The following is a 15666-nucleotide window of genomic DNA, read 5'->3' as shown; positions in this document are numbered from 1 at the left end:
TCCTCTTGTAGATGACTCTTGCACGTTTTTGCTTTCCTCGTCCGAACTGGCATCTGGTTCGAAACTGTACAGCTGGATAGCTCCGATTTTACTCACCATTTCCGTTGCACCGGTAATGTTAAGTTGGGCTTGTGAGGGGCTGTAAACTAGCATTAGAGCATGAACAAAAATCTTCTCCCCACAACTCAGAGTTGATAAACTACTGTTGCTTTGAAACCGTTTCCTACAAAACAAAACAGATTTCTTGATTTTGGCTAAAAATGACATATTGTATTTTTTCACACTATGAGGCGCACTTTGAAATATTGTGAAAACACAAATATGCTTAATGCTAGTAATGTGGCTAATATGTAGCATGTTAGCATAGGGTAAAAATGCTAACACAACTACATGGAAAATTTGTTGCGTGTTGGAGTATTTTAAAAACGCCAACATGCTTAACGCTTGGAATGTGGCTAATGTGTAGTGTGTTAGTGTATTGTGAAAATGCTAACATGGCTAACGCTTCTAACATGGGTAATTTGTTGCGTGGTAACATATTGTGAAAACACAAACACACTTAACGGTAGTAATTTGGCTAATGTGTAGGATGTTAATGTATAGTGAAAACCCTAACATGGCTATTGCTTGTAACGTGGCTAATACATAGCATGTTAGCATACTCTAAAAATGCTAACACAGTTAACGTTTCTCCCATGGCAAATTTGTAAGCGTATTGAGAAAACGCAAATACGCTAACGCTTGTACGTGGCTAATATGTAGCATGTGAATGTATTGTGAAAACACTAACACAGCTAACGCTTCTAACGTGGCTAATTTGTAGCACGTTAGCATATTGTGAAAACGCTAGTAATATGGCTAACCTTTAGCATGTTAACATATGGTAAAAATGCTAACTCTGCTTAAGCTTGTAATGTGGTTAATGTGTAGCGTGCTATCATATTGTGAAAACGCTAACATGGCTAACGCTTGCACATGGCTAATGTGTAACGTGAACATATTGTGAAAACGCTAACATGGTTAATGTGTAGCATGTTAACATACTGTGAGAACACTAACATGGCTAACACTTTTGGTGTTGCTAATGTTTAGCATGTTAATCTGTTGTGAAAACGCTAATATGGCCAATTCTTCTTACTTGGCTAAGGTATGGCGTGTTACTAACAAGTTAGAGTTATTGTGAACGCAGTTTATAAACTCTGACTGACTTATTTTTTTTACTGTTTTATCTCATCTAATACTATAGTTTCAGTGCACATTTTATATGATACATTTTCAAAAATAAGCCATTCATTGATGGTGTGCTATATAATCCAGTGCGCTCCTATAGTGTGGACAATACATTAATCATAATCTGAAAGACAACTGGGAATGCTATTGAAATAGCTCAAAAGATGATCGTTTAAAAACTGCAGCTTTTTACTGCTGCAAAAAAGTTGTTTTCGGCTCATAAAATAATTCATATTTCTTTTAAATGTAGGACACTTTGCAGCATAAACACACAAACAGTGGAATGATCAAAGACCTCTATAACACTGTTATCTTAGTCTTTATTTTGTCACAATTTTATGTCAAATATATATACGTCTGTGAGACATATATTATATGACATATATAATTTCATTTCTTTACAATAGAGAAACAACATAGAGATGACACACTATTTTGGTTTCTAAGTAGAAGCTCCTTTTAAATAGTGGCATTTTTTTCAATAAACTGTCAAGTCAAGCTCCCACTCAAGTGACGCTTTTGTTTTCCTTATTGAGTCACATTTATTCACAACGTGTGTTTGTTTGTCTCTTTTTTTCTGGGTGGTTTGATGTCTTTTTGTGTCAAGTTTTTTTCATTTGTATTTTTTTTCTTTTTTCTGGCAGTTCAATCTGTTCAGTTTCCTTCAAAAATCGATCTCCATCTGTTTTTTTTTTGTTTTTGTTTTTTGTTTTTGGTCCATGTGGTCACACAGATGGGCCCACCTGCTAACAATCCTGAGCCACCAGCAAAGGTGCACAGTCATTTGGAAAAGGTGTCTTTGTAGCTTTACAGAGTTAATCCAATCAGCTTGCAGGAGGGTTTCCAGTTCCTCTGCAGCTGGGTCCTTTGGCCAGGAAGCAGTTTGCGCCTCCATACGAGGGGGGTGTCTGACCTTGGCTCTGTCCCTGGATTTCTCTTTGGCCTGCCGCCTTCAAACCTCTGCTCCCACTGCTTGTGTGTGGGACTCTGGCTGGATTTCGGACACCGTTTCCCCCCGACTCAGCCTCTGGGACGCTGTGAGGGATCACGCTTTGAGATCCGTTCGCTTTCTTGGTGCAGGAGAGGCTTTTTTGCTCGGATATCTGTGTGGATTCAGCGGTGCTGAGGTTCTCCTCCGGTCCCATTGGGGCATAGGCGGTCGCAGGGGGGCTAGCGCCAGTGGACGCCGACACAGACTCCGGCTGGGAGGGAAAACTGCTAATGGGAAGCCCCAGCTTCCCAGCCAGAGCAGGGGGCCACTTGATGAGCCCTGCCTGGTTCCAGTCACTCATCTTCTGCCGCCCTTCGTCTGGGTCGCACGCTTGGAGGGATGGGATGATGGGCACAGAGCGCGTGCGCAAGGAAGGAGGAAGGAAACTCGTGTCCTTATCCAGGCGAGTGCAGGGGACCTCGGTCCATCCTTTCCTGGCAGTAAAGTGAGACAGGGAGGTCCTGCTGAGGAGCATGCCCACCCGTCCACCGGCGGAGTTGCACCTGAATGCACCAGAGGAAACACAAACAACAGTTAGAGGGAGAGGACGACAGCCTTACAACATATGACCTCTTGACCCTGGACCAGTTATATAGTTTGTTCAAATTCTGTAAGTTTGCTGTGATTTTCCTCAGTCTTTCAGCAGTACATGAACAAATACTTCCTAGTTTCTATCATTTAAAGGGTAAATATGTCAAAAGTGTAGAGAAACTTTTCAATCTCAGACGGTGAATCAGTTTTTTCTTTATCCACAATTATATTTTTCATTGTAAAGGTAAAAAGATCTTTTTTTTTTACTTAAACGGTCCAAAGACTAAAGCTACGTTAACACCGTCCTTGGTAATACACATTCACTCAACCACTTCCAATGAAAAGTAAACAAGAGTAAACACACGTTTCCAGCTTCAAAAATGTCCTGTTCACGCTAAGCTACTTATGTTCCTAAGACTGTTTTCGGGCTCTACGTACAAAACGGTTGGCCATTGAACGCACATTGCAACTTAACCCTTAAACACTGGGGCTTCAGTGTTAATGTACGTTGATCTACTGTAGCTTGTCAACCACTAACACAATCAACGTAATTCCAGTAGATTTTTGAAGGAGAAAAGCGGCTCATCGAGCCGCTTCGTAGTAAACGACGAAGAAAAGGTTGGAATTTGCTGGTAATGTGAAAATGCTGATGTGTCTAACATGGCTAACAAATAGCAAGTTAGCATATTGTGAAAATGCTAATAAGGCTAATGCCTCCAACGTGGCTAATGTGTAGCATGTGAGCATACCGTAAAAAAGCTAACACAGCTAACGCTTCTAACAAGGCAAATTTTTTGTGTGTAATCGACCTGCATTCTTTGAACCCCTACAATATTATAAAGGGAAAATAACTATTTCATGGAAATTCTATTGCAACTGGACACTTTTCCTCGCATAAAACAGAAATACATCTAAATATACTTTTGCCAAAATTATTGTGAATATTTTATTTAAAGATCAGAAATAGAATGAAAATGTCTGTCAGAATAAATAAACTTTCAACATGACATGCTTAATATTATCCCTTAATTAAAATGGTCTTACCAAGAATTCTTTAGAAAAAAGAGACATGTTTTTTTAAAACTAAGATTATTTTTGCCTTTGAAAAACCCTTTAAAATTTTTTTTTCTGCAAGAAAGAAAATGAGACATTTTTAGTTTCTTAAGATTCAGTTTTTTCAGTAGAGGCAATTGTTTTGAATTTCAAAAAATATATATATCTCCAACTTCCACTTGTCGTACTGCCAACATTTTAGAAATGAGCTAGAAATTGTCACAGAAGATTCCAGTGCCACAACTACAATGACTTACTGTATAACAAAGTTTAACAAATATTATTTGCTAAGAAGGGAGCCTGCAGGCCGATAAAAATTTAAATGTGGGCTAAATTTGAGCCAGACTTTGGACATGCCGAATTAAGAAATTAAGACAAGAATAACAGTGTGTGCTAAACAACCTGATATTAGGAAAAAAAAGGGTTTTAGAAACTTGATGGGTTAATATATGTGAAAATCGATAATCGACCTTGAACGTGTCAGGGGGGTGGGGCAGAAAACTTTAAAAGGGCGTGGGGCAGCAGACTTTGAAAGGGTGACAAAAGTGGAAGGCCATTACCATTTTTTTTTTTTTCATTGGATTTAAAAATATTGTTATTTTTGCAATACTTGAAGAAGCTCATTTTGTATGATTTCTTAATGTTTATCAATATTTGAGACAGATATTGACTCAGAAATTAGGAGGAGAAAGGTGGGGCAAAAGCCTCTGTAGCTCATCCCCTGCGAAAAACTAATGTAATCAAGCTATCATGAGTTTAATATCTTTTTAGTGCAGATTGTTTCAATGTCCTTCAGATGCGTCTTAAAGGACCAAATATAAAACCCCCCAAAAATCATTGAACTTGAATACGTTTGATAAATATTTGTGCACAAAAATGACTACTGCTAATCTGGCAGCAGACCACCAGGCTTAACGTCATCCTTCAGAGGCTGTTTGTTGCACGGGCAAGTCTAAATAATTGAATCACTTTCCCCTCATGGTGTTAGATGGACACATGGAAGCTGGAGGTAAATTCAGCCGACCGAAAAAATACCTAAAAATACCTCCAAGGGCAAATCTGACTTCAGTTCCGTCCTTGTCTGTGATGGATAACAGTTTCAAGGTAATAAAACTGACTGGGAGGGTTTGTTGTCACATGGCAGGAAACACAGAACAGAGTTCTCCTATTTGTTTTTACCACCCCTCCCTTTTTTTTTTTTTTGGTAAACACTCTTCAGCACTCTGTCCCTCCATCTTTACTCCGTCTCCGCACTCATCATCTCTGCCCAGTCCTCCATCTGTCCTCACTTTCCCCTTGCTTGTTCTCTCACTCTCCTTTACACCTCGCATTTCTCATTTCCAGAGATGAGAGGGTGTATCCATGGCAACACGGGAGATGTGGGGGCTGGAGGAGGAGAAGGAGATGGATGTAAGCTTGCTGTTGTGTGTCTTGTAAGTCAAGAAATAGGTCATTTCAGACTCTTAAAGGCTGGCGAGTCATGTTTGAGTGACGGATCTGATGGGGAATTCTGGGATGTGATCTAAACTGTTTTCGCTGCGTGGTTGAATCCCGACCCCCAAAAGGAGTCGATTCCTCTGTTCTCTTAAATGCTGGAATAATGCGTGCAACGTTTAATTGCCTTCAGCGATTTTGTCCTTTGTGATTTTGAGAAAAAGAGCCCTAATTAGTGTCTTTATCTGTTTGTTTGTTATTTTGTGTAATTGTGCGCACATTTGTGTAAAGAGAGAAATCACTCCAGGAGGAACTCTCCCTGCATCATCCGAAAAAAATTAAATAAAATAAAAATACTGCTGAGCTCCACGGAGCTTTGTTTAAAAATGTAAATTATGGAATTGGGTCACGTAAAGGGTTTGGAAGAGTGTTGTACCAACCGGGGGAATGGTGGGTTTGGATACCGATCGGAATGCATGGGATTGGGGGGACGCTGCTCTTTTAAGGACAGGCGTTCGGGTTGACGTTGCCATCACTCAAGTGGCAAACACTGACGGCAAATTAGGGCCGTTTCTAAATCATTTGCTTAACCAAAGACATAAAGATGCTGTCGTCTTCTGTACAGAAAAGTATTGCAAAGAAAACCCTCCCCCCCTCTTCCCTTTTTCCGTCCGGTCCAACGACAAAGAAAAATAAATAAATAAAATAAAACATAATCAATATAAATAAAGTTTAGCATTAAATACAACAGGGGTTTATACTCAATAAATCCCTGTTGTGACAGTAAAATCTGCCCAACACAAGAAGCTCTCAGCCCACATCTGTTGGCTCAGCTGTTGGACAGGACAAGTTAAAAAAAAAAAAAAAAAAAAAAAATCACAGGTGTTAAATTATACGTCCGTTTACATAAACGTTCTATGCTAACTTTCAATATGCTTTCCATGGCCATACATTTTAAACATAAAGCCTGAAAAACAGCCACAAAAACTGAAAGTCTTGTGCAGTTTGGATAGACTTTCTACGCTAACTTTTATTTTGCGTTTAATGGCCGTGCGTTTTTTACATGGAGCCCAAGGAGTAGTCGTAATATCTTGCGTAGCTAAGCATAATTGGAAGACTTTTGAAAATGGAAGCTTGAAATGCGCATATATGTGCGTTTACATATACCTTCTTCGTTAGCTTTCAATGCGAATTCAATGGCTACGCGGTTTGTACATAGACCTTGATTAATGGTTGTTAAAACTTTTGTAGCTGTGCTTGAATGCATTTACAGACTTTATTTGCTAATGTTTAAAGTGCGTTCAATGGCTTAACGTTTTGCACATAGAGCCCGAAAAAGAGTCTTAAAGAACTTGTACGTATAAATGCTAAAATTTTGAATGCGGAAACTTAAATCGCATTTATATGCGCATTTATACAGACTTTCTACACTGACTTTTACTGGCCATAAGTTTTCCACATATCAAGAAAACAGTGGGAAGACTTAAGTGGCTACGCACATATCCAATACTTTTAAACGTAGAACCTTATAACGTGCATATATATGCATTAACAGTTTCTATGCTAACTTTCAATGTGTGTTCAATGGCTGTGTGTTTTGTACAAATAGCCCACAAAAAGCGGCAAAAACGTTCTTAGCTGTGTACAAATCCAAGACTTTTAAATGTGGAAGCCTGAAAAACGTTTGCGTTTACATAGACTTTCTGTGCTAACTTTTAATGCTCATGTGTTTTGATACATAGAGCCCCAAAAAGCAGTTGTAAAAACATGTGTAGCTATGCATGAATGGACACATTTTGAAGCTTTGAAGCTTGAACGTTCTATGCTAACTTTCAATGTGGGTTTCGTACATAAAGCCCGAAAAAGTTTGTGAAAACTTGCGTAGCTACATGTAAACATGAGTTTCCATAGACTTTTATCAGATGTGGCTGATTGAATGCACTTTTCTGAGGGCGGTTTTGATTTAGCTGAAGGTTTTTACATAGTAGAAGTAAGAGTTTTTGATTCCCTAATCTGCTGTTCTAACCTTGACTTCACTCTTTCATTCCTTATTTGTTCCAATGTTCTTTGACACTAAGACAAAAAGAAAAATTCCATTGTGATCACAAAGAGCGTCTAAAATAAATTAAGCATCAAAGTCTTCTGGCTCCTCCTTTAATAAGTTGTTGGATTTTAAGGCTCGACTATTTTTGGCAGAAACTCATTAATCTCAGAATCTTCTTTTTGCCCCCGAAAATTAACCTCAGTTAGCCTGAAGGAGCTCGTTTCCAGAGGAAAACCCTCCCAGAGGATCAAACGGCCGTATCAGAACGATCAAAAAAAGACCCAGATACCTTCTGACGGACTCCACGTCCGTGGATTCATCCTCCTGCAAGTGTTTGTAGACATGGCCGCTCCCTCTGGATCCCTCCAGGAGATTTGTTGGTACTTTGTGTTTCCCTCTGGAAATTGGCGGCGTCCTGAAGTGGCTGGCCTCTTTCCGCTGCAGAGCTGGACTGAGCGAGAGGGAGCTACTCCTGCAAGAACATGGGATGAGAAAAATCCCCAAATGAGCAAAGCATTTTGGGAAATGTACTCCAAGAGTACTTAAAGTCTTATTCAGTTATTGAGATTTTTTTTCCCCAACAAGTACAATGTAATATTGGTGTTTTTAAAAGCATAAAAAATAATTTTGTTGTTTTATGTTATTTTATTGAAGAATTGAACATTTCTATTTAAATAGATCAAGCAGCTTTATTCACCAGGACGATCACAAACTAGAAATGCAACTGAAACTACAGTTTTTGTAATCTTAGTGGGGAATAAAAACTTTTTCATTAGAAGTTTATTCAAGAAAAAGGCAAGTTTCTACTTCCTTTCTTGTCTTTTAGGGATAAATTCGTTTTTAGTATATTTTGGTGAATGTAACTTGATATAGTTTAAACTTAAAGTCCTACCGGAGTACAAGATTTCAAAATGATTAGGTTCAGTTTGATACGTTGTTTTCAGTTCCATTCTAAGTCTCTTCATGCAGTCATAGAAGGTTAAAGTTTCCAATGAACTACCTCTTGTAGTTTTTGTTATGACTTCCTGTCATTTTCATTTTTATTTTTGCCACTTTCTTTCGTTTTCTCTTTTTTTCAATAAACATTGTTTCCGTCTTGGTTCCTTCCATTTGGATCCTCTGTTTCTGACAGTAGCTTCCTTTAAGTTCACCAAATTTAAAGATTTTTTTACAGTTTTTTTCCTCTCTTAATTTATTAAAGTTTTATTTCATGTTACATTTAAAATAAAAATGTGTTTTCATGTTTTCAACAAGTTCTCCACATGTTGGAGTACATATATAAAGAAAATTCAACTTAAAATTAAATTTCTGAGTATTTCTTTAATTAAATTGTTGTGAATCAGGAGCAAACGAAGGAATACTATGGAGAGAAAATAGAATTACTCTGATTTATGGGTGCGCAAGTCTTGATTTGTGCGTAAATTAGGATTTGTGCTTAACTTTGGATTTGTGCATGCGTAAAAAATATAAAAAAATGTTAAAAAATACAATTTACACACGCACAAGTTAAAATTGCAAGAGCTTGACACCCTTTATACATGCAAATCTTTAAAAATTATGCATAAATCATCTCATATGCTCACACGAAACTTTAGTTACTCACAAGACTTATTTCACGTCTCACAAATTCGTCTGTGAGTGATGCGTTTAAATACTTCTAAAATGCTCTGTCATCAGAGATTTCTTATCAGCCGTTTTAAACTTAGGTTGTGAATTTTATCTGGTGAAACTTGACATTTTCCCACTTTCTTAAACAGATATACCTAATAATATAATATAAAAAAGTCTAAATGAGAACTGATCGCTAACACTCCTCCCCTGACAGCGCCTCCCACACGGGGCACTGTCCCAAGATAGAGGGGAAGAGGGGGTGGGGTGCTCCGTGCCCACAGCCCAGCCCACAACTCAGCTGCAAATTTCTAATGAACTGCAGAAACTATGTCCTAGAAAATGACACATGGTTTATTGATTTAGGCTACAAACGGCGTAATCATAATTAAATTAAGAATAGATCAAAAGAGGATCAGAGTGAGACTTCAATAGCAGGTTTGACCTCAGTTAACCTATATTTTATGTCTCAAACACCTTAAGGTTAAATGAAGATATTTAAAACAAATGAAACTAAAGATGATGCGTTTTGCTCACATCTCCCTCTTGAAAGCTCAGCGTTCAACATCTTTGATTCACATTTGATGTGATTTCTTTACGGCTGCAGACACTTGGGGATCCACTTTGAAGTAGACCACCCAATGTGCTGGGAAGAATTTAAAAACAGTGTGCCTAGAAAGGAAGACTGCTGCTTCTGTCAATTGGCAGCAGCGGGACGTCGGTGTAAACGGCGCAGGTTTGTGTTCGAGCATATAGTTTCTGCAGAAAGTTTACCCGGAGAAGTGCCTTTGCAGCGTCTGACATGAAAGGTGTCGTGCGTTACTATTTTGCAAGTCACTCCAATGTCACTCGTTTAAAGCAGGATTTTGTGAATATTTTTTGCAGGTATTCTTATTTTCAAATGGTTGAATTCTTGAAAATGTGTAAAAATAAATGTAAAAGCTCCAATAACATGATTTCCAAATTTGATTCTTTTAATTTTTTTGTAGATCTGAGATCCTCCCAGACTGAACTCTTAACTGGTTGGCTCTGTCAGTGTGAACCCGCAGGCGTCCAGATACACCAGCAGAAGCGCGGCAGTCACTTACAGACGTAAGAACACTAAAAATGAGGGTTCTTATTAGAGGGTGTGCTGTCAGTGCAGACTCTCCTCCAGCCTCCAGCACATTTCTGCTTTTGCTTTTATTTAAAGCAGCAAAACTCTAACATTATCCATTCCAGCAACGCACTATAGGAAAAAAATCTGGCATATTTTCTTGGAGGATTGCAGGAATCTTGTGATTACAGATTAGAATTTCAATGAAAAACATCATATCTATTGAGTTTTTGAATTCCAGCAGTGCGGGCATAAAAAACCCAAAATATCAGGGGGGTGGTGAGATGCAGGATTCACTCCAACCTTCTTTTGAGCTATTTTTAAAGCATTCCCAGTGTTATTTTAATTACGATAATGCCGTATTTAGCCAAAATAAAAAAAAGTAATTATCTACGACATGGTTTCTGCAGAGCAGCAGCAGTTCATTAGAAATTTACCTCTTATGCTGCATTTACACCAAACGCAATTCATTTCAATGTTGAAGGGACCATGCAATAATTTTCTTAAGCCTTTCGGACTGAACAATATCCATATATGTGATCATATATTACCTTTGGAACACTTAAAAACAAATTATTTATGAAATTTTTTATGAGTTTTTTCCTACCCGGAAGTAAAGCGACTCAATTCCTGAAGCTCCGCCTCCGCCTGCCTGCTTCATTATGTCAGCCTAGAGCCATTCTTTCTGCGTTTCTCCCACAAAAATAAACAGTATCCAAATTATGACAAAGATGGATCACCGCTAGCTCAGTGGAGAATTTGAGTGTTGGTGTTAGCCTGGGGACGGTTTTGTCTGAGCAGACTCTTCCTGAAAGAGGCGGTCTCACTCTGTGACATCATCATGAGGACCTGCTTGTTTTCGTGGGTATGGGAGGGGCTGGTACTATGCAGTTTTTAGAGGATTACTCAGAAATGTGCAAATGGATCAAAATACCGCTTTGGGTTTTTTTTATAGTGAGGAATGAACAGTATAATGCACTTACAAGCTCAAAAAGTAGAAATTTAATGGCTTTGGGCATGTGACGTTTTCAGTGACTCGATCAGCGAGTAGAACACTAATCCAATACTATTTTGTCCTGAAGTTCCATCTAATTCCATAACCCGCTGGGGCCGCGGCGTTGCTAGAACTTATCCTGGCTCTGTTGGGTGAAAGTGGGATTAACTCTGGACATATTGTCAGCTTTTTGCACCCGCGATGGCTCTCTAGCGGAGCTCACTCGCTGGATACGCCAGTAAATGGAGAGACGCCATGGTGTCCGGAGGCTACCGGCTTGTCTCATTTTCATCGATAATTAATAAAAACAAAAAAAAGGTTCCCTAATTTTTTATTCTTTTTTTATTTTTTCCCCTCTTAGGATAATGTGAGACACTGGCCCAATATAAATTCTTCCCTTCTCCCTTCCGCTCCATTTGAAGGGGCAGTTTAAGTGCAAGTCCTGTCCAAAAAAATTATTTTTTAAATTTCATCCTCCAAGCGGAGGGATATAAAGTTCTCCATCGCGTTGCACTGAGACGCTCTCTTTTCCTCATGAGTGCGCTCTGAAGCACTGACATTTAAAATCAAATCTAAGGAATTACTTTTTGTTGTAATGTGACTTTTTTAAAGTTATAAAACCGCTGCTGTTACGTATATTCAAGCGCTGGAAGCTCCGTGCTAACGCTAGCAGACTGGCGATTATTGGTGACGTCATAGAGCGAAAGTGGCGTCTGAAATATGAGAAACAATTTTTTTCATAAATCTCCATTTGGAGGGCTAAATGAAGCGAAAGGGAGAAGGAAGCAATTCGGATTGAGCCATTGAGCCTTTAAAGTCAGTCACAGAGACACAGAAACATCGCAAAATCGGCTGTCATAGCAAACATCCCCGAAGTGAGAAAAATCAAGCACAATTAGGAATGATTTACGTCATGAAATACGCTTAAACTGTGTACACCTCAAAACTAAATTCCCTTAAAGACCAGTCAGCCAAGACCCGTAAAGAACAAACACAAGAAACCAAAATATTTAACTTTATTGCCAAAGTTAGAAACATTTCACAAACAGTTCAATCTGGTTGTTGTTCACCTTTCGGCTTATCCCGTCAACAGCGAATTACCTTTTGCTATAGATGATTTGGCAGAGAGTTTTACACCGGATGCCCTTCCTGACACAAACCTGTATTTTATCTGGGCTAGGTACCGGCACAGGGAGACCCAGACTTAGACCCCCTTGTGGCTACATAGTTAGGTATGAAAGGTCTTGCCTAAGGACCCACACTGGATGAAGCTCATTGGGAATCGAACCCTAATATCTCGTATTCCAGTCATGCACTACGGACCAAAAAGCGCAGTGTGAAAGTGTGCCAGACAGCAACAAAGGAGTCCAAATCTCCAAATGTTCTTGCTTGTTTTGGAAATAATTGTATTGTTGTTCCGCCGTGACATTGGAATGAGTATCAGAACAATAATAGATAGCTGACTGGGACACTGTGTGCATAACATCCTGTCGTCCATGCCTCTGGAATAATAAGCGAGGATAATGGAGGCGTAGTCTGCATTACTGAAGTGTTGAACCCTCCTACAAAATAAAAGCTGGATTTAGTGAACTGAGGAGAAATGTAAAAAATCTAAGCAGCTCATCTGTGCTTTTAACCAGAAACATTTGGTCTTCTGAGCCTGAAGTCGAGGCTAGCCCATAATTTAACCGGTTCCTCTCTCGGGTAATGGATTTACTGAATTTATTAGGGAGGACTGACACACTCAGGGGGACAGAGTGTGACAAAAGACCTAAACCGAGCTAAAAACAATAAGTCACATCTTCCCAGAGCCAGCAGGATGCGGCGTCTCACCACTGATGCTGGCTGCTGACAGCGTTTCCTGCACAGCACGCAAAGAAAATGAGCTTTGCTGCTTGTTCTCACCGATTGATCAGCAAACACAAAGGAGTTTTTGTCAGAGCTGATAAAGGAATCCTGAATGGCTCGATTGTAGCACCCCCCCCAATACTGAACCGACAGTTTGCTGCATTTTGCAGTACTGCGTACTGAAAAGGGAAAACATCAGCGTGATTGATCTTCTCATGCTATCAAAATGGCAGGAAGAGCAGCTGCTACTGTATGCAGAGGGAGTGTGCAAGTCTGACTGTTAATGATCCTTGAAGACGCGACACGGCGATGGCATCACCGCGCTGCTTAATCCAATATTTCCAATATCTCTTTCTGCACACACACATACAAAAAACCAACCTGCTTTCAGAACCAGAGTGCTGCTCACTGCTGGGTTAGCTGGCTTTTGTTTGGTGACAGGCGGAAATGGGGAAAACGGGTAAAAAGTCAATATTGTTGTCTTCGGATTTCCTGACATCAGATTGAAAGCTCCGTCTGTGGTAATGCCACCTGTGGTACACACACTGACAGTGATTTCCTAAAAGAAAAGGTTTTCGTGATATCCAACAAATCAGTTTCATCTAGTCATAGATGCAACTTTTGCCAAACATTGAACCTTAAATTCACTTATCCGAGCATTTAAAGTTCTAAATTCCACTCTAAAGGCGTTGTTGTTTTTTTGGTCATCATGCCCAGCAAAGAGATGTTTTATGTGTTGTGCAGCTTCTGCAACATTCTTCTTCAAAAAGAGTCCCAGAGGTTTGTCTCCAGGTTCTATCCTGACGACAAATCCAGACGTTTTTAATCACTTTGTTCACCATCCATGCTTGGTTGGATTGGACTGGGATTTGGGGAAATCGTCACACCTTCATTTAGTCTGCCCTTTACACTGCATTCTTCTAATAAGTGCTCATTTAGTGGTGAAATTATCCCCAAAAACACTCATAGATAGAGCTGCCTTCACAACCAATGCAGTCTCCAAAGGTCCTGTGGAGCTGTGGTCAAGAAGCAGAGCGATTTAAACAGCAGAATTTGGGCGTTGCGGCACAGCAAGAGTTGAAATATTGGAACTTTGGCGATGTTGTCATGTCGCATCAACCAATCAGGAACTCAGCTTTTGGCACGTGACATTTTCAGTGATTTGATCAGCGGGTGTTTTGAACTTCCATCTATTTTTACATTCCTATGAATTCCTATAATCTGATCTTAAGTTACGACCCGGATAATGATAATATACGTAAAGGAAATGGTATGGTCGAGCCGGGGTGGGATTATATAAATTCGCTTCCTCCCATTTCCTTTCAGGCAATCTCTTAATGTCTTGTTATCATGTGTTTGAAATCTCTTGATGGATGTAAACTTCTGATGATTGATTGTATTGAACATGAATTTCCTTTTTTTCCCTTCTTGATTGCTTGAAATAAAACATTTCCAATCTAATCTAATCTAATTTTCTTAAAGTCCGGAGACTGTCTCAGCTTCCGGGTCTTCTGAACTTTGTAGTATTTTTCTTATTTTCAAAGAGATGATATTAAAAAAATAAGTCCTCGGATTTTATTCTTGTTTTGACTTTTACCCTCTCGGGTTAAAGTTAGCCTCCAAACTGGGTGACAGACAGACTGAAGCTGAAGGAGAGGCAGCCATTGTGAATTTGATGCACAAATCGCTTTTGGTGTGAATGCAGCTTCAAAACTACCTGCGATCACACCTGCATTTTGTGACCCAATTCCACTGCAAAATGAACCCATTAGCCATCACTGTTCTGTCTGTGATGGAGGAAACACCGGTCTTCAACAGACGCATGACTAATAAACTCAGAGCTGGTTGACAAATTTTTGGAATAAATGCCGGTGCTACTATGGACAATATACTGATCCACAAAATGTAATGTTTGTTTTCAGGTGAAATGCAGACAGGCCGTCGAGGCCAGCTCTAGATTGATATTATAAAATGGGTGGCACCCACACTGAGTGAAAGGCGGAGCCTCAGAGATCGAGTTGTCATTGTTTGTTTTTTCATGTCCCAAAGATATGTGATCATAATTATGGATAAAGTTTTCTTTGAAAGAATTAACCCTTTACCTACCCAAAAAAGAAAAAAAATCAAAGTTTTTTTTTCTTGCTGCTTATTAAGGGACAAAGTAAAAAAAAAAAATTAAAGTGACATTTTTGTTTTTTCTAAAAATACACAGGGTTTCTGTAAAAGTTACTATCTGGTACGCACCAATTACTATCCAGACATTTTTTACTTCAATTTTTAGAAATAAAATGTTCTGGTTAGTAACTGGTGTGCATCAGATAGTACCTGGAAAAAAAATGTTTTTTTTTTCTAAAAATTGAAGTAATTTTTCTTTTCTGGTTACTATCTGGTACGCACCAGCTACTATCCAGACATTTTTTTTACTTTAATTCTTAGAAATAATGTTCTGGTTAGTAGCTGGTGCGAACCAGATAGTAACTGAAAAACTTTTTTTTTCTAAAAATTTAAGTAAATTATTTTTTTTCCTGGTTACTCTCTGGCGCGCACCAGTTACTAACCAGAAAAAAATACATATTTTTACTTCAATTTTTGGGGGGAATTTTTTTTTTTTTTCCTTCAATGTCCCTTTAGGGCAGGGGTCTCAAACTCGCGGCCCGCGGGCCATTTGCGGCCCGCAGGATGATGATTTGCGGCCCCCGTTTTCATATGAAAGATTACTGTCAGTGCGGCCCGCAAGGCTGATATGAATGTCACTTGTTATGTGCAGAGCTGAATGAACCAATCACAGTGAGGTATGTGACTCTGGAGGCGGGACATCGGCGGTCTGTCCAGTGCCT

General features: G+C 39.2%; 1 protein-coding gene and 1 long non-coding RNA gene across 5 annotated transcripts in view; one reads left to right on the top strand and one right to left on the bottom strand.

Annotated features, from left to right (window-relative positions):
• The window catches only part of LOC112154689, a 137634-nt gene that overhangs the window by 43816 nt on the left and 78152 nt on the right, over nt 1-15666 (top strand). The window contains exons 4-5 of one of the 3 annotated variants that reach the window (XR_002920686.2): nt 5150-5215; nt 7486-8390. The exons of 1 other annotated variant lie outside the window; for it this stretch is intronic. This is a non-coding gene — a long non-coding RNA (uncharacterized LOC112154689). Of the gene's footprint in view, nt 1-5149; nt 5216-7485; nt 8391-9880; nt 10115-15666 lie in introns of those variants that run through there. One more of the 3 variants, XR_004949743.1, reaches the window with a different exon arrangement.
• The window catches only part of nrg3b (neuregulin 3b), a 293063-nt gene continuing 278927 nt past the window's right edge, over nt 1531-15666 (bottom strand). For both annotated transcript variants that reach the window (XM_024285818.2, XM_024285819.2), the window contains exons 8-9: nt 7573-7755; nt 1531-2724 (exon numbers count right to left, since the gene is read on the bottom strand). In XM_024285818.2, the coding sequence (XP_024141586.1) occupies nt 2055-2724; nt 7573-7755 (853 nt within the window). In that variant the 3' untranslated portion in view covers nt 1531-2054. The remainder of the gene's footprint in view (nt 2725-7572; nt 7756-15666) is intronic.

The sequence above is a fragment of the Oryzias melastigma genome, linkage group LG19 (assembly GCF_002922805.2).
Source record: "Oryzias melastigma strain HK-1 linkage group LG19, ASM292280v2, whole genome shotgun sequence".
Lineage (NCBI taxonomy): Eukaryota > Metazoa > Chordata > Actinopteri > Beloniformes > Adrianichthyidae > Oryzias > Oryzias melastigma.
The sequence above is the reverse complement of the archived record's forward strand: the minus strand, read 5'-3'. Positions and strand labels throughout refer to the sequence as shown.